The sequence below is a fragment of the Salvelinus alpinus genome, chromosome 6 (assembly GCF_045679555.1).
Source record: "Salvelinus alpinus chromosome 6, SLU_Salpinus.1, whole genome shotgun sequence".
NCBI lineage: Eukaryota > Metazoa > Chordata > Actinopteri > Salmoniformes > Salmonidae > Salvelinus > Salvelinus alpinus.
The window spans coordinates 38,103,698-38,126,525 of NC_092091.1; the positions used below are offsets into that span (position 1 = coordinate 38,103,698).

Genomic DNA, 22,828 nt, shown 5'->3' on the forward strand with positions numbered 1-22,828 from the left:
ACAGGTGCAGTTAATACAGGTAATGAGTGGAGAACAGGAGGGCTTCTTAAAGAAAAACTAACAGGTCTGTGAGAGCCGGAATTCTTACTGGTTGGTAGGTGATCAAATACTTATGTCATGCAATAAAATGCAAATTAATTACTTAAAAATCATACAATGTGATTTTCTGGATTTTTGGTTTTAGATTCCGTCTCTCACAGTTGAAGTGTACCTATGATAAAAATTACAGACCTCTACATGCTTTGTAAGTAGGAAAACTTGCAAAATCGGCAGTGTATCAAATACTTGTTCTCCCCACTGTATATATACAACCTAATGGCTAATCTCCGGATACAAAGAACCGACAAAATGATTCAGCAGGACAATCAAAAGGTTATTTAGCACAGGTGACGTTGTAAAACACACACGTCTCCCTCCCTCCCTCCCTCCCTCTCCGTGTTTTACCATGGCACCCTGACAGAACACTAGCTTAAAAAGTCGGATCACAAGTCAGTTTCACAGGAGCCAATGAAAAGTAAATAAAATAAATAGCCAACAGACTAGAGACTACAACAGGACAGGTAGCACAATAAACTCTGAATTAACCATCCTGAACACACAGAGACTCACAGCTAGGTCTGCCTCTGTATGCCTCTGGCACTAGTATCAACAACACACACAATAGTGAGACCCCGGCTGGGTCATCCTGTCTGTACACACACAAAGGTCATTGATCAGAGGATGGATACAGGCTGACAAGATTAATATAATTTATCACACAGTGTTTCATTTGTATGTGGAGTGTGCGTGTGTGAATGAGTGTGTGGGGAAACACCCACTGTGTGTGTGACGAGGCAGATGGTTTCAGCCCCTTCCACCCCACTGCCCCCAACCCTCACGTCCTCCCCTATTACTCACCTAATCCTCCACCTCCCTCAGTGATCGTAATGAAAAACTCTTCCATATTGTTGCATTGTGCAGAGTGTATACTCCACCCACTGACTGCAACACTTACCAACGGGCCATTAAAAACGGTAATATCTTATGTTACCAACGGGCCATTAAAAACTGTAATATCTTATGTTACCAACGGGCCAATAAAAACTGTAATATCGTATGTTACCAACGGGCCATTAAAAACTGTAATATCGTATGTTACCAACGGGCCATTAAAAACTGTAATATCTTATGTTACCAACGGGCCATTAAAAACTGTAATATCTTATGTTTCACAGAGTCGTGGCTGAACGACGACATGGATAATATACAGTTGGCTGTTCCAGTAAAAAAATGTACGTGCATCGGCAAGACAGAACAGCTGCCTCCGGTAAGACAAGGGGTGGCGGTCTGTGTCTTTTTGTCAATAACAGCTGGTGCATGAAATCTAATATTAGGAAGTCTCAAGGTTTTGCTCGGCAAGAAAGTTTTAATTTAGATTTTTTGTAGCTGTCTATTTACCACCACAAAACGATGCTGGCACTAAGCAAACAAGAAAATGCAAATCCAGAGGCGGCGCTCGTAGTGGCCGGTGACTTTAATGCAGGGAAAATTAAATCTGGTTTACCTCATTTCTACCAGCATGTTACTTGTGCAACCAGAGGGGAAAAAAACTCTAGACCACCTTTACTCCACACACAGAGACGCGTACAAAGCTCTCCCTCGCCCTCCATTTGGCAAGTCTGACCAAAATTCTGTCCTTACAAGCAAAAACAAAAGCGGGAAGTACCAGTGACTCGCTCAATACGGAAGTGGTCAGATGATGCAGATGCTAAGAATCCCAGCCGCGAGCTGCCCAGTGACACGAGCCTACCAGACGAGCTAAATTACTTATATGCGCGCTTCCAGGCAAGCAACACTGAAGCATGGATGAGAGCACCAGATGTTCGGGACGATAGTGTGATCATGCACTCCGTAGCCGATGTGAGCAAGACCTTCAAACAGGTCAACATTCACAAGGGCGCAGGCACAGACAAATTTCCAGGACGTGTACTCTGAGCATACACTGACCAACTGGGAAGTGTCTTCACTGACATTTTAAACCTCTCCCTGAGAGAGTCTGTAATAGCTACATGTTTCAAGCAGACCACCATATTCCCTGTGCCCAACAACACCAAGGTAATCTGCCTAAATACCTACTGACCCATAGCACTCACGTCTGTAGCCATGAAATGCTTTGAAAGGCTGGTCATGACTCACATCAACACCATCATCCCAGAAACCCTAGACTCACTCTAATTTGCATACTGCACCAACAGATCCACAGATGACGCAATCGTTATTGCACTCCACACTGGCCTTTCTGACCTGGACAAAAGGAACACCTAAATGAGAATGCTGTTCATTGACTACAGCTCAGTGTTCAACACATTTAAGTCATTTAGCAGACATTTAAGTCATTTAGCAGACGCTCTTATCCAGAGCGACTTACAAATTGGTGCATTCACCTTATGATATCCAGTGGAACAACCACTTTACAATAGTGCATCTAACTCTTTTAAGGGGGAGGGGGGGGTTAGAAGGATTACTTTATCCTATCCTAGGTATTCCTTAAAGAGGTGGGGTTTCAGGTGTCTCCGGAAGGTGGTGATTGACTCCGCTGACCTGGCGTCGTGAGGGAGTTTGTTCCACCATTGGGGTGCCAGAGCAGCGAACAGTTTTGACTGGGCTGAGCGGGAACTGTACTTCCTCAGAGGTAGGGAGGCGAGCAGGCCAGAGGTGGATGAACGCAGTGCCCTTGTTTGGGTGTAGGGCCTGATCAGAGCCTGAAGGTACACCACAGTGCCCTCAAAGCTCATCACTAAGCTAAAGACCCAGGAACTAAACACCTCCCTGTGCAACTGGATCCTGGACTTCCTGACGAGATGCCCCCAGGTGGTAAGGGTAGGCAACAAAACATCTGCCACTGATCCACAACACGGGGGCCCCTCAGGAGTCCCTACTTGTACTTCCTGAATCACCCATGACTGCTTGGCAAAGCACGACTCCAACACCATCATTAAGTTTGCCGACGACACAACGGTGGTAGGCCTGATCACAGACAACGATGAGACAACCTATAGGGAGGAGGTCAGAGACTGTGGACTCCTGGAAAAGGAGGGCCGAGCACACCCCCATTCTCATCGACAGGACTTTAGTGGAGCATGTTGAGAGCTTCAAGTTCCTTGGTGTCCACATCACCAACAAACTAAAATGGTCCAAACACACCAAGACAGTCGAGAAGAGGGCACGACAACGCCTATTCCCCCTCAGGAGACTGAAAAGATTTGGCATGGGTCCTCAGATCATCAAAAACTTCTACAGATGCACCATCGGGAGCATCCTGACTGGCTGCATCACCGCCTGGTATGGCAAATGCTCGGCCTCCGACCGCAAGGAGCTACAGAGGGTAGTACGTACGGCCCAGTACTTCACTGGGGCCAAGCTTCCTGCCTTCCAGGACCTCTATACCAGGTGGTGTCACTGGAAGGCCCTAAACATTGCCAAAGACTCCAGCCACCCTAGTCTTAGACTATTCTCTCTACTACCGCACGGCAAGCAGTACCAGAGCGCCAAGTTTAGATCCAAAAGGCTTCTTAACAGCTTCTACCCCTAAGCCATAAGACTGCTGAACAGCTAATCAAATGGCTACCCGGGCTATTTACAATGCCCCCCCCTTTTTTCGCTGCTGCTACTCACTGTTTATTATCTATGCATAGTCACTTTATCCTTACCTACATGCACATATTACCTCAATTACCTCAACTAACCTGTACCCCCGCACATTGACTCGGTACCCTGACTCGGAATTGTTATTTTATTGTTGCTCTTTTATTTGTTTTACTTTAGTTTATTTAATAAATATTTTCTTAAGTCTTAAGTTTCTTAAGTAAGCATTTCATGGTAAAGTCTACACCGGTTGTATTCAGCGCATGTGACAAATACTGTTTGATTTGATTACCCAACCCTCAGTCCTGGCCCGCAGCTAAAAACATTACGACTCAAATATCACCCAAACATAATATGAAGCTACTCCCAAAACATATTATGTTAGGTTACTCCCCAAAAATATCCCCCCCCAGAGATTTAGGTTGTTGTTTGAATCGCCAGCCCTTGTGGTGAAGTAAGGCGTGTGTGTGTGTGTGTGTGTGTGTGTGTGTGTGTGTGTGTGTGTGTGTGTGTGTGTGTGTGTGTGTGTGTGTGTGTGTGTGTGTGTGTGTGTGTACCGGTGAGGAGTGCTTGTCCCTCTCTTAGCTCCTCGTCCACAGCAACACTGTACTCCTCCTGGGAGAAGCCTCGTGTGCACGGCAACGACCCCTGCCTCCATGGTGATGACCCCACGGCCCCTCCACCCTGCACAGCAGTCTGGAGAACAGAGAGAAAGAACAGAAGGGTGTGGAAAAAAGATCAACATAGTCCTGGATAGGTTACACATACTTAAATATGTATGCACTCACTGCACCATAAAATGCAGTGAAAAAAAGTGTGTACAGAGCAGCTTATATTAAAAGAGTTCATAACGATGTTCATAACCACTAATAACTATCATAATAGGCAAGAGAAGTGACATAATAACCACCATCAAATGCAAAATATTATAAAATATAGGCTGCATAAAAGAGACATACTATTCGAATGTATAATGTATAACATAACAACATATAGGTCTATATGCTGTTAAATAACAGCAACAATAATTGCACATTAGGAGGGGCCTAGCCCAGTGGCACAGACAGACAACTAATACCTAGCGTGTAGGCTACCTCTCTATGCCCTCCGCCCTACCCCCCTCACAGAACGGCACAATGACATATGTTGTTGTTAAGAGTCCACTCAGGCTGGTGATTGGAGTAATGAGTGTAAGGGTAAGCAGGTAGCATGATTAGACTGAGAAAGACCTCCTGTCGGCGTCCCAAATGGCACCCTATTAGTGCACTACCAATGGGCTCTGGTCAAAAGTGGTGCACTGCATAGGGAATAGGGTGCCATTTGGGATGCAGCTCCTATACAGCACTTCAGAAACGCACCCTCCCTCTTCTCCACTATCATGGTGATCACAGATCCGATATAGCTATACAACTGAAAGCTATGTCTTGGAACCCCTTGCTTGCTTTCACCTACCAGATTGTTTTCAGATCAGTGATTCATTCAGGGAAGATGTGTAGGAATAGGGTATTTCAGAAGTATTGCAACATCGGTGTGAAGGCAGAGCACTATCCTGGGGAAACGGAGCCGAGAACAAATCAGACCAGCTCACATCATAGACGTGTGTGTCAAAAAGCTGTAACCCTTGACCTTTCCATGACGTGACCTAACTCATTCATCTCATGCCTATTCTATTCAATTCTAATCAAAACCTGCCAATTCTCTGCAAATCACTCTCATCTGTCTCTATTTATTTGTATCTCTGTTGCTTATCTTAGCCTAATTTCTAACATAAAACATTTCCAAACATGTTTCAAACACTCTGATACTCTTCTAAATGAATACATTAATGCAATGAAGATGCAAAACCAAATGGGTTGGGTAGTAGGGCTGACCCCATTTAGTTGACAGGTCGATTGTTTGGTCAATAGGCTGTTGGTCGACAGATTTCTTTAGGATGTTAAAGGTTCTAGATAGAACCCTTTGCCTCACAAAGAACCCTTGTCTTCCAAAAAGGGTTCTTCTGATCAAAACAGTTCTTGGTAGAACCCTATCCCTCTGCAAAGAACCCCGTTGGAACCCTTTTTTCTAAGAGTGTATAAAGAACAATTTCAAAATCAAAATCATGTTTTTAATAAAATGTGATGATATTTGGATGAAACCAGATCAAAGTATGATGACCAAAGTACGAAAAATGACTGTTGCTTATACATTTATTTACTTCATATTTATACAGGGTGGGTCACCATTGAGAACAGGGTCTCATTTGCAAGGGAGCCCTGTGAACATGAACATACAATAAATAATATCAATATAATCAATACAACAGGAGTATTCAAAACAAACACAACTCTCACATATCACCTTCCTTAAACTCGATCTAAACTGTCCAAGGGAGGCCAGCGAGTCTAATTTCAAGGTTGCCTGAAGACTATTCCATGAGCTGGGAGCATAAAAACTAAAAGCATTTGTCCCCGTCGGACCTCCAGAACCCGCCAGTGTAGAGAGTGGGTATTACAAGTGCTGGATCTCCAGTTAATATCTGAGCTGAGGTAGTGGGGGAGTCTCTGAAGAACCGTTTTATATACAAAAAGTAACCATTTTGAGCCATTCTGGTAGTCAAAGACTCCCAGCCAACAGAACTATACAAAATGCAGTGATGTCAACAAAAATGGTCCCCAGTGAAAAAACGCAGTGCTGAATAATAGACGGAATCTAAAGGTTTTAAAGCAGAGGCTGCCGCATGCATGTCGATTATATCCCCATAGTCAAGTACTGGGAGAAGCGTTGCTTGAACAATCCAAAGTGATGCAGGATGTATTTCTATAAAAGAAACTAATCTTAAATCTCAACTTTTTTTCAGTATAGCACATGATCTAAGAAAAAAAAATTATGGTCTAAACAATATAGCACATGATCTAAGACAAGTGTAGCTGCTGAAACAGTGCTATGTCCAGGTTTAAATACGGATTGGTGCTCATTAAGAATAGAATGAGAAGTTCTCAGCTGAGAGTTGGCCAGGGACGCTAAAACGTTGGCATGGCAAAATAGCTTGGAAATTGGAAAGTAGTTATCCAATTGAGAAGGATCTCTGCCTTTGTGTACTGGGAGGACTTCCAGATCTTAGGGATAACCCCAGAAACAATTGTCAAGTTAAAAACATAGGTGAATGATTCTGCAATAAGTGGGTCAGAAAGCTATAGCAAAAGGGATCAAGTGAGTCAGCCCCAGCTGATTTTTTTTTTAATTATTATTATTTATTTATTTTTTACATACATTTTCAATAAGGCACTTAGTATATCAAAGACATCCAATGGTTGAAATGAAAATGAGGAATGTGTATCTGGGAATGTATCGTTCTCTGCGACTTGGCTCAAAGTGCATAAAGGCCTCCCTCTGCTAGAATCAGAGTTTTTAGAAGCAATTTTATCAAATAGGTGGCCCTCGAATTAAATCAAATGTTATTGGTCACATACACATGTTTAGCAGATGTTATTGTGGGTGTAGCAAAATGCTTGTGTTTCTAGCTCCAACAGTACAATAATATCTAACAAGTAATATCTAACAATTTTACAACGATACACACAATACACACAAATCTAATGTAGAGGAATGGAATTAAGAATATATAAATATTTGTACAAGCAACGTCAGAGCGGCATAGACTAAAATACAGTAGAATAGAATACAGTATATACATATGAGATGAGTAATGCAAAATATGTAAACATTATTTAAGTGACTAGTGTTCCATTATTAAAGTGGCCAGTGATTTCAAGTCTATTTCTATAGGGTAGCAGCCTCTAAGGTGTTAGTGATGGCTATTTAACATACTGATGGCCTTGAGATAGAAGCGGTTTTTCAGTCTCTCGGTCCCAGATTTGATGCACCTGTACTGACCTCGCCTTCTGGATGATAGCAGGGAGAACAGGCAGTGGCTCGGGTGGTTGTTGTCCATGATGATCTTTTTGTCCTTCCTGTGACATTGGGTGCTGTAGGTGTTTTCCCCCGGTGAAGCGTTGGGCAGAACGCAACACCCTCTGGAGAGCCCTGTTGTGCGCGGTGCAGTTGCCGTACCAGGCGGTGATACAGCCCGACAGGATGCTTTCAATTGTGCATCTGTAAAAGTTTGTGAGGGTTTTAGGTGTCAAGACAAATTTCTTCAGCCTTCTGAGGTTGAAGAGGCACTGTTGCGCCTTCTTCACCACACTATCTGTGTGGGTGGACCATTTAAGTTCGTCAGTGATGTGTACGCTGAGGAACTTGAAGCTTTCCACCTTCTCTACTGCAGTCCCATCGATGTGGATAGAGGGGTGCTCCCTCTGCTCTTTCTGGTTGGATTTAATAACACCACAAAAAATGTTGGGATAATAATGGAATAAATAACACAGGAAAAAAATACTGCAAAGTTGCTTAGGAGCTAGAAGCACAGCTGCCCTATCTGTCCGCGCCATCTTTACCTACTAAGGCAAAGTGGTTATTAAAAGCACACCAAATGTCCATCTTATCTGTTATGTGAGCAGAGGCTATCATAACCTGCTTTGGTAATGAGGGGATGGTGTTTTGTTTCAGAGATTTGACTACCTTCCAGAATCAAGCTGGATTCCCACCATTCTCAGATATACATTTCAAGAAGTACTGTATGAGGATTTTGCTTTTCTAACCAGGGATAGGCATCTATTTTTTAAGCTTTTACATAGAATCAGTCAGCCTAGTCTTAGCCCAAGCTAAATTCCTCACCTGAAGTTTCTTTGATTGTTCAGGGATTAGCTCTATCCCTTACACTTAGTTTATTGAATGGAGCATGCTTATCTGCAATAAAATAATTTAGGGCCTGATCCGAGTCAGAGATATCTGTCACAACCCCCATTCACACAATCCTAGATCCAACAAGAATGGCTGTCATTGAAATTCATATAATTTATCATATAACAATGTGTGCGAGATTTAGGTCGTTTTATGCAGGCAATGGGACAATGGTCACTGAACTCATTAGCAAATATTCCATTGGTTGTATACTTGTCAAAATAATATCCAAAAGAGTCGATTTTTCAGGGTGTTTAAAGGGCGGGTTCATTCAGTAATCAACTGAGTTAGATTTAGCTCAATCAGAAGCTGGCATCAACTAATCCTGATTAAGATCAACCAAAATGAATAAAACCGATTTAGCATAGTCAGATAACAAGTCAGACAATTGGCTTAGAGCACTTGTTGGTTGTAAATATGGTTTGAGAGGCCAGAGCTATAATAAAATACATTTTTGAGATCAAACTTCTGGCATTTACATGAATCAGTCCAATGCCGCAGCTGCAGGATTTCAGATCAGATGGAGTCTCTAATACAGGCATACTATGCTCAATTGATAACCGCTTACTTGAAAATACCATAGGGCTAGCTTGAAATGGTATAGACAAAATATTGTCTAGAACTGTGCCATTGGGCCTATGCTTTGAGCGAGGAAGTGGACTAAAACAAGAGTCAATGAGGGTTACCTGTTGCGGACCTGCAGTATGAAGATAATGCTGATCATTTATGGTTGGGATTACCTAAGGGGAACTTGGGGTGTTGGTAAATCAATGTCTCAGCGCAGCCTTGAAATGTGAGACAAGAGTCCAGGCACCAAGATGATTTGGATGGACCCCATCCTCTCTGTAGAGTATCTCGTTTCCAAAAGGTGTCAAAGTTATCCACAAAAGTAACTCCAACAAAGTTAGAGTAGACTCGTAGCGAATCATGTAGTGCCAGCAACCTACTGAATCTTTCGCTGACACGTCTCAGTGGTGGCACTGGGCCTGAAATACTTGGATGCTTGTTGGATTCTTTCAGAGTTCCAATCAGTTCTTTAAAGTCCTGTTTCAGCCACTCCGAGCTAGCAATCCTAATGTCATTAGATTCCACATGGATTACTATAGCGACAACTCCCGTGTTCTGGTGTGAAATGGTAGGAAGCAGCCTAGTATTGTCTTGTAACCAAGCCCCATGATAGCACAATGTTCTTGCCCCGGGAACCAAAATATAGAGCTGACGATGATAACAGCTGGTGAGATGGCAGAGGAGGTTCAGCAGTTTTTGTACCTCCTGCCGTCCTCAAAACCCAATGTGACTGACGGAGGAGACGGTGCGTCAGAAAACCTTGAGGCCCGGTGAGAAGAGGAGCGCAGCGGATCTGAGTCTGGGGCAGAGTCCCTCTCGGGAACTTGGAGGATCCGAGTCCGAGGCAGAATCTCCCTGAGAAGGAGGGTGGATAGGGACGAAGGCGCGAGAATCTCTATAGCCAAGACGGCGAAGCTGTTGAACAACTGGATTTGGGTCGAGCTTCTTAACACCAAAGAAGCCCCACTAGCCACAGGCCACTTCCCTCCATTTGGCCTACGGCGGGTGATATGCTTCCATGGTTGGGCAGCAGGATTGGAGACAGTATAATCCGCTAAATCCACCAGAAGTAACGGTCCTGCTCCATTTCCCAGGGAGACTTCTTCGGGAAGGGGTCCCTGGAAAGCATTGGCTATTAAGTCAAGGAGTGTTGACATGGTGGTGATACTCTCAACACATTGGAATGGCGTCCAGCCTGTGGTGTAGAGAAGGAGAAGGTAGGCGGGGGTACTTTCCCAAGTAGATTAGGCAAATTTTGAATCTGTTTGCTAATAGTAGCCACTTCTTCCCTACAGTCCTCTGCGAGTAAACAAGAGACAATAGCTGATGTATTTTTCTGGACCTATACAGACCGTTGGTAAATACAGCCAATACAACAACAAAAAATATTAGACGGAATAGACTGTAGCCTGTTAAACATAACATTCTGTGAAAAACTATTCACTGTCAAACATGATTGTGCACTCGCTCTCCTTCCAGTCAAAAGGTGTGTGTGATGAGTGTAAAAGTGTGCTTGACCTAAAGTTTGATCATGAAATTACTGGTCCCCTCCCCGTGTCAAACACTTGGATTCAGGAGGCGGGATTATTAAGGGGATAGGGTGACGTCAGCATAACTCTCGTTTTAAAACACCAATGGTAGCGTGACATTCTTTTACTTGATTTAAATAAGTACCGCCTTCTAACTAACATCGGAAAAGGCATGTACGCATAGGGGCGTGGTTTAAGTAGATGGATAGCTACTCTACTGGTGCCATAATTTGACTGTAAGGTGTCAGCAAGTATAATTCTAAGTTTACAATATTAATCTATGGCAAAGACACGTATATGTTTCTCCTTTCATGTGTGTCTGGTGTTAGCTAGTTACTGGCTAGCTAGGTCTTCAGCCAGCATGGAACAAAAGGGGGGGGGGGGGGGTTCAAAACGCTGACGCAGTTGTCATGTCAACACATCCGTCAGTGCCACATCACAAAAGACACACCAAATGGGAGATCTAAATAAATGTGTATCACAACATTTTCTTGAGATAATTCTACTGCAACACTGCGTCCGAGTTTCTTGACATAGGCCTTACAAAGAGCAGTCAGTCAAAGTGAATAAATAAGCTTCCCTGCCACTCAGCCTGTCTTTTAAAATGTCTTGGTAGTTAGCCATGAGAAGAAAGTCATTTTCTTACATTTTGAGCATTTCTATCCCCCAAAAATATTATGGGTGATATTTTAGTCACTCAAAAGGCTATTTTACATGGGAATCAGATTGACAGTTCAGGACCTTTAAAATTCCAGGAGTGTTATGATTGTGTTAATTGACAAGCTGAATCAGGTGTGATAGGACTGGGACCACTGGATGTTGCTGAGAAGAGAATTGACCACTGACTTTGTCAATTGACACAAGGCCATAGGTGAGTCTTTCACAAAACAATGCTACCGGCCATAGTCATCTATAACATGTTGTACTGGCATAACACAACAGATCAGATAAACCGGAATGGCACTCACCATTGCACAAAAAGAGCCGTACGCTACGCCCCCAAAAAATGTAAATGAGCCGTCACCTTTTGTGAACTGCAAAGAGTTCTTTGAGTAATTATGGTTCCACATAGAACCATCACCATTCCCAAAGAACTCTTGTTGATCAACCCTCTTTTCTTAGTGTCTAGGTTAGGGCTGAATCAAATTATGCTATAGTGTAGCAGCCAACAGACTATAAAACAAGACACCCATGTGTGCCTGATTCATTAACATATATAAAGACCATTCCTCTAAGCCAATTTGTGGAGCGGGAAACAGGCGATTGTCCAGCGGATACTTCAATGTCTATAAATGGTTACAGTTGTGACACTGTTACCTCCATCCATATCTCTAAATACACATCCGATTTAGTGCACGGGCGCAACTTCAGCCTTGTGACCTGTCTGCAGTACACAATTATAACGGTATCGTCTCAAATCGCCATAACGGCATCGCATAGGCTAGAAACGTCTACATTTCTACACCCGTCCCATAACCCTGCATAGCCTAGGTTACAGATCAAGCCTACAGTTAACGACCACTATGAATCATGGGTGAATACAGAGCAGAGCATAAACTAAACGGTCCCTAAGAGGCTATTTGGAATATTTCCAATAACGACAACAATTCCCTTAATCGAGTAAGCTATTGCCCGTCAAATGTGCAGCTTGATTAGGCAAATCAATAGGCAATTCAGTAAAGAAATAACATAGGAGAGCTGCAGTTTAAACAAAGTGCAGGCTACTGTAGCGGCTATGACTGCAAAATTGTGTGCTAGACCGAAATTCAGATATTCATGTTGAAAAACCAATTCATTTTAACAAAATGGAATGCACAATTAGCCTACATTTGAGCAAGATCCTAACGCATACACCCTTAGAAAAAAGGGTTGGAAAAGGGTTCTTTGTGGAGGGATAGGGTTCTACCTAGAACCTTTAACATCCTAAGAACCCGTTTTGGAAGAAGGGGTTCTTTGATGATTCTTTGGAAGGCAAGAAGGGTTCTACATGGAACCATATATAATATTTCACAGCATGCTCTATTGCAGGGAGATTTTCAGAATTGTTCAGTTTACTGTAATATCTGTGTTTTTTTTATGTACATTGATTGGTTAATACATTTTATGCAACACAAAGATAAATAACATAGTTTTCTAAACAATCTCTTGGATTTATTGCACCCATTACTGAAATGGTTGTTACAGTTCACATGATTGAGGTAGTGTCAATATTGTACCTTCCCTACCCCGGCAGTCATTCTGAATGCAGGTTGTGGATGATTAACAATTCCACTTGTTGGATATCCTAACTCTGGCTGGGTTCAAGGTAGATCCCATCATAGACGCTTCTAGGAAGAACCTTTAGATGATAAAATGGTTCTTGGTAGAACCCTACATAGAGGGTTCGAGGCAGAACCATATACAGGGGGTTCTTTGAAGATCCCTACAAAGAGGGTTCTACCCAGCACCAAAAAATGGACAAACCGAAAAACCCTGTTCAGTTCTACTTAGCACCTTTGATTCTAAGAGTGTAGTTTAAAATCAATATAAACCAACAACCTAATATGTAGGCAATGTAGAAGGAAATAAATGCAGTCATATCCTGCAGACTTACGCCAAGTTGGTTGTCACAGCGTTAATTACTCCCAATCTAAATGGCACTGTGTAATATTTGTAAGGTTCAAATGAGTGAATTCTTTGAAATAACTCATCCCCCTCGTCAATTCATGTCAACATGACAAAACATTGAGGTGAGGAGAATTTGTGTTTTTCATAGGTGAAAGTAAAAAGGAAATTATTGGTATTTTACTTGTTAATGTTTGAATTAAGGGAGTATCCTTGAATAATTATGTACACACAGAAATTTACAAAAAAATGTAATGTTATTCTCACGGAGTAAATGCTTAATTTTGTTAGGAATATCGTTCCATCAAACAAAGGCTCGGCTATTTCTAAGACTGTAACATGAAATTAAGCAATATTGCATACAAAAGGAATAAGCTACTAGCAAATATTATGACAACCAACCCCATACTGTGTGTCATCCAACCCCGCGATTGGGCTGTTGGTGTGTGACATCCAACCCTGCAATAGGGCTGGTAACTGGTTGTCACAAGTGGACTGAGTGTTTGGTGGCTTATAACTCTTCGTTGTATAAAAAGGGTCCCCATTTCAACCCAAGACCTTGGTCTTTCTCTTAATATTGAAAATGATATTGTAAAGAATACTGGTGCTGAGAAATACAAATGAGAGTAATACTTGTGACAACCAACCCCGGTCTCCCCTAGTGAGTTGACCATCATCATAGAGCAAAAACCAAGCCGTCACTCCGACCCCTGTCCCATAGCCAACCAACCGAACCAATCAACCCCACCACTACACCAAACCGAAGCAACGGTTTCGTAGCCTACCTGCACAGCTGCCAGTAGCATCAGCAGCGCGACAAAGGTTCGAAACATGATTAAAATCCCTCCTTCGAATGTGTTGGGAAAAGCCCCAATCTCTCTTCGCGTTTCAATGCGAGAATGTTCACTAGTAAACGAGCAGCGGCGGCGGCATGTAGCAGCCTCGTCTCTCTCCTCGCCGTCCCAGTTCTATGCTGTGCTGCTGAGCGGAGTGCACTCTGTCTGGTACTGAGGTTGAATGACTTAACTGGCTACCAGTCGGACCGACCAACAACACGGGCCTCAGTGTCTCTACCTACCGGATAACATCAGATATGGCAGGAATCACACAAAGATAATTTTCTCTCCCTCTTCGCCCTCTCCTCTCCTCTTCTCTCCCGGCGGAGAATGACAGACCACGCCCCTCCTGTACAACCAAATGAGTCCTACCCTAAACTCTCGGAGGGGAAACGTGGTTGGAGGAGGGAGTTGGTTATAGGTATTGTCTTTTGATGTGAAATAATGACCGCCTATGATTGAGCAGTAAAAAATGAGGCCAATGAATGACCATGTGAAGTGGCGCTCTTGGTGGTGGTTTCAACAAGCTCTCACAGTGGTAAAAATCTGGCAGTGGGTTATCTGCCATGTCAGAATTAGACGTTCATCCATGTTTCTCAAACGTCCAATTTTAAAGTTGTTCCAAACATCACATTTAGAAGTGTTTAAGGTTAAGTTTAGGCATTAACTCCGAAATCTTAACGTTAGGCATGAACTCTTAATGGTTAAAGTAAGGATTAAAGTAAAGGGTTAGTCTAGCAATACTGAAACCTACTTGAAGGTAACAGCGCTCACTGTTGCCCCTACTGGCCGGTTTCCACATCATCTCCTGATGTCCTCAGACATGGATGGACATCTAATATTGACTTGTATCACGGGTGACCTGGCTCTTCAGTGAGGAGGCAAGACAAGATGTTTGCAACGGACATGCAAAGTGAGGGATTTTATTAGTTAGAAGGAAAGGCGCCTAACCCAACTAACCAAACAGTAAATCAACTCTGATAATGCCATAGAGAACTCTTCTTTGTATCTGTCCCACTATGGCATTTTATCTGAGCGCACAGGCAGCACCATTGAGGCCATTTGCATTTTTAACTAGGCAAGTCAGTTAAGAACAAATTCTTATTTACAATGACAGTCTACCGAGGAACAGTGGGTTAACTGCCTTGTTCAGGGGTAGAACGACAGATTTTGACCTTGTCAGCTCAGGGATTCGATCCAGCAACCTTTTGGTTACTGGCTCAACACTAACCACTAGGCTACCTGTCGCCCCCCATTTAGGCCTTTTTCGGTCACACTTTATTTGGATAGTCCGGATTTTCCATCTGTAGATGCTCATACTATTAACAAACTATCTGTTGATAAGCAACTGCTTGCTAAGGTTATGGTTAGGTTTAGAATAAGGGTTAGGGTAAGGGTTAATAAGGCTAGACTTAGGATAAGGGTTAAGATTAGGTTTAGAGTTAGGGATAGTAGATAGTTAATTGACATGTTACTGGTAGAGCATCTACAGATGGGCAATCCAAATTTTCTTCTTCTACTACTTCTATGAGTTGGTAAATAATCTGAAAGGGTGCATGCTGCCACCTGGAGTGTGTTGTTTGAACAGGTATAAGCTAAGATTGGCAATTTTCTGCCACCTGCGGTTATGGAATGTTTGTTCACAAGCATAATTCATTGGTTGACCCCTTCTGATGACCCCAATGGAATTAAGTGATCCTTCCTTAACCCATAGGAAGTCCGACCCAGTTGACTACTTAAAAAAGGTGAAAGTCCTTCATGCTAAAACAGGCTTTTAGGCACCAATCTATAGTAGAAACCAATGGCTTTCGGAATCCGGTCTACACATTTGTTAAGCGTCAAAGGCCTACAGGTTTCAGATTGATGGAAAATAATTGCACTAGGCCTAGGCCTACTCAGAATTCAATCTGCCTTCTGTGTAGAAGACCTCTACTAGGCCATACTGTATATACAGTGCAATGAGCTGAGAGCAATAAAGCGAATTACTGGGGCTTTTTAGTGCAGTAGGCTTATCCTGCAGGCTGAGAGATGGGCAAGGATGAAGTGAGCAGATGTCGGAAACAGGAGCTGGACTAAACAATGGTGAGACATTGCATGCCATCCTGGCCAGTTGGCCACTAACAGGATTGGTGATGCAGCCAGTACAATTACACACACTTATTGCTTCATACTTGCGCTTTCTCTCTCTCTCACACACACACTCACACACACACTGATTGTCCTGGGATTGCAAGGACATTGCAGGTGTATGTTTGTTATTTGTAGGCTAATTGTTTGTGTGTGTGTGTGTGTTTTCATGCCGTGTCTCAGTGAAGCGAAAAGCTTTCAGCAGTTCCACTAAGTGGAGTCAAAGCCCAAAGCTGATCACTACACTCCTCCTGCATACCTCTAGACTGTCTCTTTCTCTCTCTTTCTCCAGCATCCCGGAGTCGCCTCTTCACTGTTGACGTTGAGACTGGTGTTTTGCAGGTACTACTTGCACCCTTGATGCGGACTGGTCTTGATAAATCAATTCGATTTTTATTTTCACTGAATCTCCATTTGGGTATTGGTTAGACTACAATTAGGGTGTGGATTATTATGTTAGGATTATTTTGCTCTTCACTCGCAACCACTTAGTAGCCTACTCCTGACCGGTCACGTTGTACAGTTCTATATTTTCCTTGAGGGTTTCATTTTTCTTGGAATAGAAACACCATAATATTAATCAAATTAATTAAGCTAAATTTCCTAAAATCAATCCCATATACTATGTTCTTACAAAAAAAGGTTTTAAATTCTCTAGTACAAGACAATATTAAAAACAGTCAAATGCTTCTCAAAGATCCCATCTGGTGGTCAAACTAGCATTAATGGCAACAATGGCTGACACTTAAATAATAGAATTCTGTGGCACCCCGCAAGCTGTGCTGCAGTACCCCGCAACTTTTAAAGGAAGAACCACTGTAGTAAATTAATGGCATGTATTGCTAATGAAAGCAAGTTGCCTGTAGGTTACTGGTAACATTTTGCCAGTAAGTTACTGTGAATTCTACAATAACTTACTGACAAAGGGTTTTCAGTTAAGAAATGACAAATTGACTGTAAATTCTGGCAACAAGTTGTCATTAAGTTACTGGAAACGCACTCCTACCTCTTTACAGTGCAGCCAATTACTGAGTTCTTACCAATTACTGAGTTCTTACAATGTTCTTACAAAGTTTGCAGAAGAGCCCGTGTCAAAGGAGGTGCTTAACCTGCATTAAACCATGACTGTTTAAATGTAATTCATGTAAATTATGCCTTTTAAAGTAAAATATTCTCAATAACATTTGACACCTGGGTTTTTCCACATACTTACATTTTGGCACATGTAGTTTCATGGTATCACATTAAAATGTTGCATCCCCATGATCCCCATGAGATACATGTAATATGTTATTGTGAAGAGAATTGTATTGGATTCACCGTTTGTGTACCATGTCTCCTAGAGGTCTGAACCAAGAGTTTGATATCAGACCATTTCTTACATGAATATGTCACTTTGATTTGTCTTGCCTTCCATGTCACCTACTTGGTCATTTTATGAATATATATTATTTTCTGTAACTACTACATGTGCCCATCTCATTGTTGTCAAATTATTAGAGAAACACAAATTGTTTTTGCACCCACCATGCGTCATGTCCGCAATGGTCATGTGAGGTGAAATGTGTATATTTTGGGATGTGAGCACTCAGTTTGTTTGTTTGTTTGACCTGAAAAAGCTTCGTTTCGGATTGAAAAGTTGTCAGTAAAGCGGTGAATTGGGAGCTTTAACAGTGTGCTGGCCTTGTTCTTTACTAGCATCCCCATGTTTTCCCATTTATTTCACAAGATCATGTTTTCCCATTTTTTTCACAAGATCATGTTTTCCCATTTATTTCACAAGATCATGTTTTCCAATTTTTTTCACAAGATCATGTTTTCCCATTTATTTCACAAGATCTTGTTTTCACATGTGCTCAAATGTTGTTACGTGTAATTTCATGGTAGCACATGTAAAAATGTTGCATCCCATGTGTCACATTTATTTCACATTTATTTCATAGATCATGTTATCACATGTTCATTTTCTATTGTGTTATTGACTGTACGTTTGTTTATCCCATGTGTAACTCTGTGTTGTTTGTGTCGCACTGCTTTGCTTTATCTTGGCCAGGTCTCAGTTGTAAATGAGAACTTGTTCTCAACTGGCCTACCTGGTTAAATAAAGGTGAAATATATACAGTATATATATATATTTTTTAATCACATATTGTCACATTTATCACATTAACATAAAATCACGTGATCACATGAGATCACACAAGCTCATATGTTTTCATGTCTTCACGTGTGAAATTCAGGTGTTTTTCCTGTAAGGGTTCCTTGCTTCCCTTTCTATATTGCATCCCCCCTCGCTCTCTTTCTCTTTCTCTCTCTCTGCATTTACCACGTCTCTTTTTCTATTTTCCACTTACTCTCATGCCCACTCTCTTCCTCTATCCCTAATCTGTCTCTCTGATTAGCCATGTGTCTCATCTTGATTACTATCTGTCTCCTCAAATCATTCCAGAGATCTTGCTAGGGTGCTGTGGTGTGTTAGTATAGTGTGTGTGTCTGTGTGTGTCTGTGTTTGTGTGTGTGTAGGCTAGGCATTAGGCAATGTGTGTGTGTGTACCTTTTAGCACTGTGGTGTCTGTCTGTCTGTCTGTCTGTCTGTCTGTCTGTCTGTCTGTCTGTCTGTCTGTCTGTCTGTCTGTCTGTCTGTCTGTCTGTCTGATAAAAATGTTTTGATCTGTTTTACTGCTTGTGTAAGATTTTGACTGGGGTCTCAGTCATTAGAACCAAAAAATAATATGCAAAACCATATTACTTTCACTCTGAGCCCCAGTCTCAGGATGTCTGATGATTGAGGCTCCTGTTTATATATGAGATATAGCCATATTCAGTCTATAGGGCTGGAGAGGTTAGTGCGCTAAATGGCGAACCGCTCCGATGAGAGGGATCTAATAGATATCCCTGGGCCCTGGCACTTATCTGGGCTGGGCAATGAGCAGCATTCAGTCCTGTCTGTGGAGTTCAGCACTGATACCTTCTCCCTTAGCAATTTTCGCATTAGCATCAATGCAAGCTGTGTGTTCATAGTAACTAGCCTAGCATAGTCTAGCATAACATTAGCCCCAGCGATATAGGCTAGGTACAGTAATATGCTCACTGTACTCTAATTATCTTCAGCACTTTAGCTTGGTCTGACACAGAATGTTTTGTAATGGGGTCCTGGCCAGACCTGCACTGTTAAACACTTATCCATAACCTCCCTGCTCTCAGCACTCAGCCTTTAAGTGCTGTGCTGCACATCAACATTTCTCCAAGTTAACATTAGTGAGCAGAGCTCAGAGCTCCCCTCCACTGCTGTATACTGGAATAAAGGGAGTTAGGTCAGCCTGTGACATTGTTACAGTGTAGGTGCATCCCAAATGGCACCCTATTATTCCTTATATAGTGCACTACTTTTGTGTAAGGGGCCGCCTTACCCACACTACATTGAGGCGCTCGTTACATGTTTCCACTAATGGATGCTCCTCATCATCCATTACTGCTGTGATTTCACACTGTGGTAAATCACCCAAAAGATATGGGAGTTTATCAAAATTGAATTTGTTTTCGAATTCTTTGTGGGTCTGTGTAATCTGAGGGAAATATGTGTCTCTAATATGGTCATACATTTGGCAGGAAGTTAGGAAGTGCAGCTCAGTTTCCACCTCATTTTGTAGGCAGTATGCAAATAGACTGTATTCTCTTGAGAGCCATGGCTGCCTTCAGCGGCCTTTCTCTATAGTCTGGACATAGCCAAAGATGTCCTTAATTTTGGGTCAGTCACGGTGGTCAGCTATTCTGCCACTGTGTACTCTCTGTTAGGGCCAAATAGCATTGTAGTTTGCTCTTTTTTGTAAATTCTTTCCAATGTATCAAGTAATTATCTTTTTGTTTTCTCCTGATTTGGTTGGGTCTAATTGTGTTGCTGTCCTGGGGCTCTGTGAGGTCTGTTTGCATTTGTGAACAGAGCTTAGGGGGCTCTTTTCCAGGATAATTTCTCTGTCGGTGGTGGCTTTGTTATGGAAAGTTTGGGAATCGCTTCCTTTTAGGCGGTTGTAGAATTCAACGTCTCTTTTCTGGATTTTGCTAATTAGCGGGTATCGGCATAATTCTGCTCTGCGTGCATTATTTGGTGTTTTACATGGTACACAGACAATATTTTAGCAGAATTCTGCATGCAGAGTCTCAATTTGGTGGTGTCCCATTTTGTGAATTCTTGGTTGGTGAGCGGACACCAGACTTCACAACCACAAAGGGCAATTGTTTCTATAACTGATTCAAGTCTTTTTTAGCCTGATCCTAATTGGTATGTCACATTTTATGTTCCTTGTGATGGCATAGAATGCCCTTCTTGCCTTGTCTCTCTCTCAGATCGTTCACAGCTTTATGAAAGTTACCTGTGGCACTAATGTTTAGGCCAAGGTATGTATTGTTTTTTGTTTGTGTGCTTTAGGGCAGGTATTCCTCACAATGCCGTCAGGGGTACGCCAAATAAAAATGTGATTCACATTGAAAAGAAAACTAGTGTTCAGCGAAATAACAACACAATGTCAAATACAGGTAGCCTACTCAAATAATTAACATCCAATCACATTAACCGTTACTCTTGCTGGAATTCCACTAACGGTCCATATGTAGCGAAACGTAGCTGCCGCTCATGTTGGTATCTGTACTGATGGCGCAAAAGAAATGACAGGGAGATATAGTGGAGTGGTAACGCGCGTGCGTGCTAAAGCAATTGCCCCCGATGCCACTTGGGTAGACTGCAGCATCCAGCGAGAGGCTCTTGCTGCCAAGGGAATGCCTGAGAGCTTGAAAGACGTTTTGGACACAAGAAAATGGTTAACATTGTTAAAGGAAGGCCCCTGAACTCTGATGTATTTTCTGCACTATGCAATGATATGGGAAGCGACCATGTACAGTGACTTGTGAAAGTATTCACCCCCCTTGGAATTTTACTTATTTTGTTGCCTTACAACCTGGAATTAAAATACATTTTGGGGGGGTTAGTATCATTTGATTTACACAATGTGCCTACCACTTTGAAGATGCAAAATATTTTTTATTGTGAAACAAACTAGAAATAAGACAAAAAAACAGAAAACTTGAGCGTGCATAACTATTCATCCCCGAAAGTTAATACTTTGTAGAGACACATTTTGCAGCAATTCCAGCTGCAAGTCTCTTGGGGTATGTCTCTATAAGCTTGGCACATCTTGCCACTGGGATTTTTGCCCATTCTACAAGGAAAAACTGCTCCAGCCCCTTCAAGTTGGATGGGTTCCGCTGGTGCACAGCAATCTTTAAGTCATACCACAGATCCTCAATTGTATTGAGGTCTGGGCTTTGACTAGGCCATTCCAATACATTCAGATGTTTCCCCTTAAACCACTCAAGTGTTGCTTTAGCAGTATGCTTAGGGTAATTGTCCTGCTGGAAGGTGAACCTCCATCCCAGTCTCAAATCTCTGGAATACTGAAACAGAATTTCCCTGTATTTAGGGCCATCCACCATTCCTTCAATTCTGACCCGTTTCCCAGTCACTGCCGATGAAAAACATCCCCACAGCATGATGCTGCAACCACCATGCTTCACTGTGGGGACTGTATTCTCGGGGTGATGAGAGGTGTTGAGTTTGCGCCAGACAAAGCATTTTCCTTGATGGCCAAAAAGCTACATTTTAGTCTCATCTGACCAGAGTATCTTCTTCCATATGTTTGGGGAGTCTCCCACATGCCTTTTGGTGAACATCAAACGTGCTTGCTTATTTTTTTCTTTAAGCAATGGCTTTTATTCTGGCCACTCTTTCGTAAAGCCCAGCTCTGTGGAATGTACGGCTTAAAGTGGTCCTATGGACAGATACTCCAATCTCCGCTGTGGAGCTTTGCAGCTCCTTCAGGGTTATCTTTGTTCTCTTTGTTGCCTCTCTGATTAATGCCCTCCTTGCCTGGTTCATGGTGCCACTTCCTTGGTGGTGCCCATTGCTTAGTGGTGTTGCAGACTCTGGGGCCTTTCAGAACAGGTGTATATATACTGAGATCATGTGACAGATCATGTGACACTTAGATTGCACACAGGTGGACTTTGTTTAACTAGTTATGTGACTTCTGAAGGTAATTGGTTGCACCAGATCTTATTTAGGGGATTCATAGCAAAAGGGATGAATCCATATGCACGCATCACTTTTCTGTTTGTAATTATGTTTTATTTTTTTGAAACAAGTATTTTTTTTTCATTTCACTTCACAAATTTGGACTATTTTGTGTATATCCTTTACATGAAATCCAAATAAAAATCAATTTAAATTACAGGTTGTAATGCAGCAAAATAGGAAAAACACCAATGGGGATGAATACTTTTGCAAGGCACTGTAACGTTTTGATGTTTTCTCACCTGAATGATCTAAATGTATGATTAAATCAAATCAAATCAAATTGTAATTAGCCACATGCGCCGACTACAACAGGTGTAGACCTTACAGTGAAATGCTTACTTACGAGCCCCTAACCAACAATGCAGTTAAAAATATATGGATAAGAATATGAAATAAAAGTAACAAGTAGTTAAAGAGCAGCAGTAAAATAACAATGGCGAGAGTATATACAGGGGGGTACCAGTACAGGATCAATGTGCAGGAGCACCGGTTAGTTGAGGTAATATGTACATGTAGGTAGAGTTATTAATGTGACTATGCATAGATGAGAGTAGCAGCAGTGTAAAAGAGTGGGGGGGGGGGAAATGCAAATAGTCTGGGTAGCCATTTGATTAGGTGTTCAGGAGTCTTCT

The 22,828-nt window shown here is 42.1% G+C and overlaps 1 protein-coding gene across 1 annotated transcript in view; it reads right to left on the reverse strand.

The window, feature by feature from the left end:
- The window catches only part of LOC139578651 (cadherin-2-like), a 78,289-nt gene extending 64,032 nt beyond the window's left edge, over positions 1 to 14,257 (reverse strand). Inside the window, exons 1-2 of the mRNA XM_071406555.1 lie at positions 13,892 to 14,257; positions 4,182 to 4,320 (exon numbers count right to left, since the gene is read on the reverse strand). Of these exons, the coding sequence (XP_071262656.1) occupies positions 4,182 to 4,320; positions 13,892 to 13,939 (187 nt within the window). The 5' untranslated portion in view covers positions 13,940 to 14,257. The remainder of the gene's footprint in view (positions 1 to 4,181; positions 4,321 to 13,891) is intronic.
- Positions 14,258 to 22,828: the final 8,571 nt, after the last annotated feature.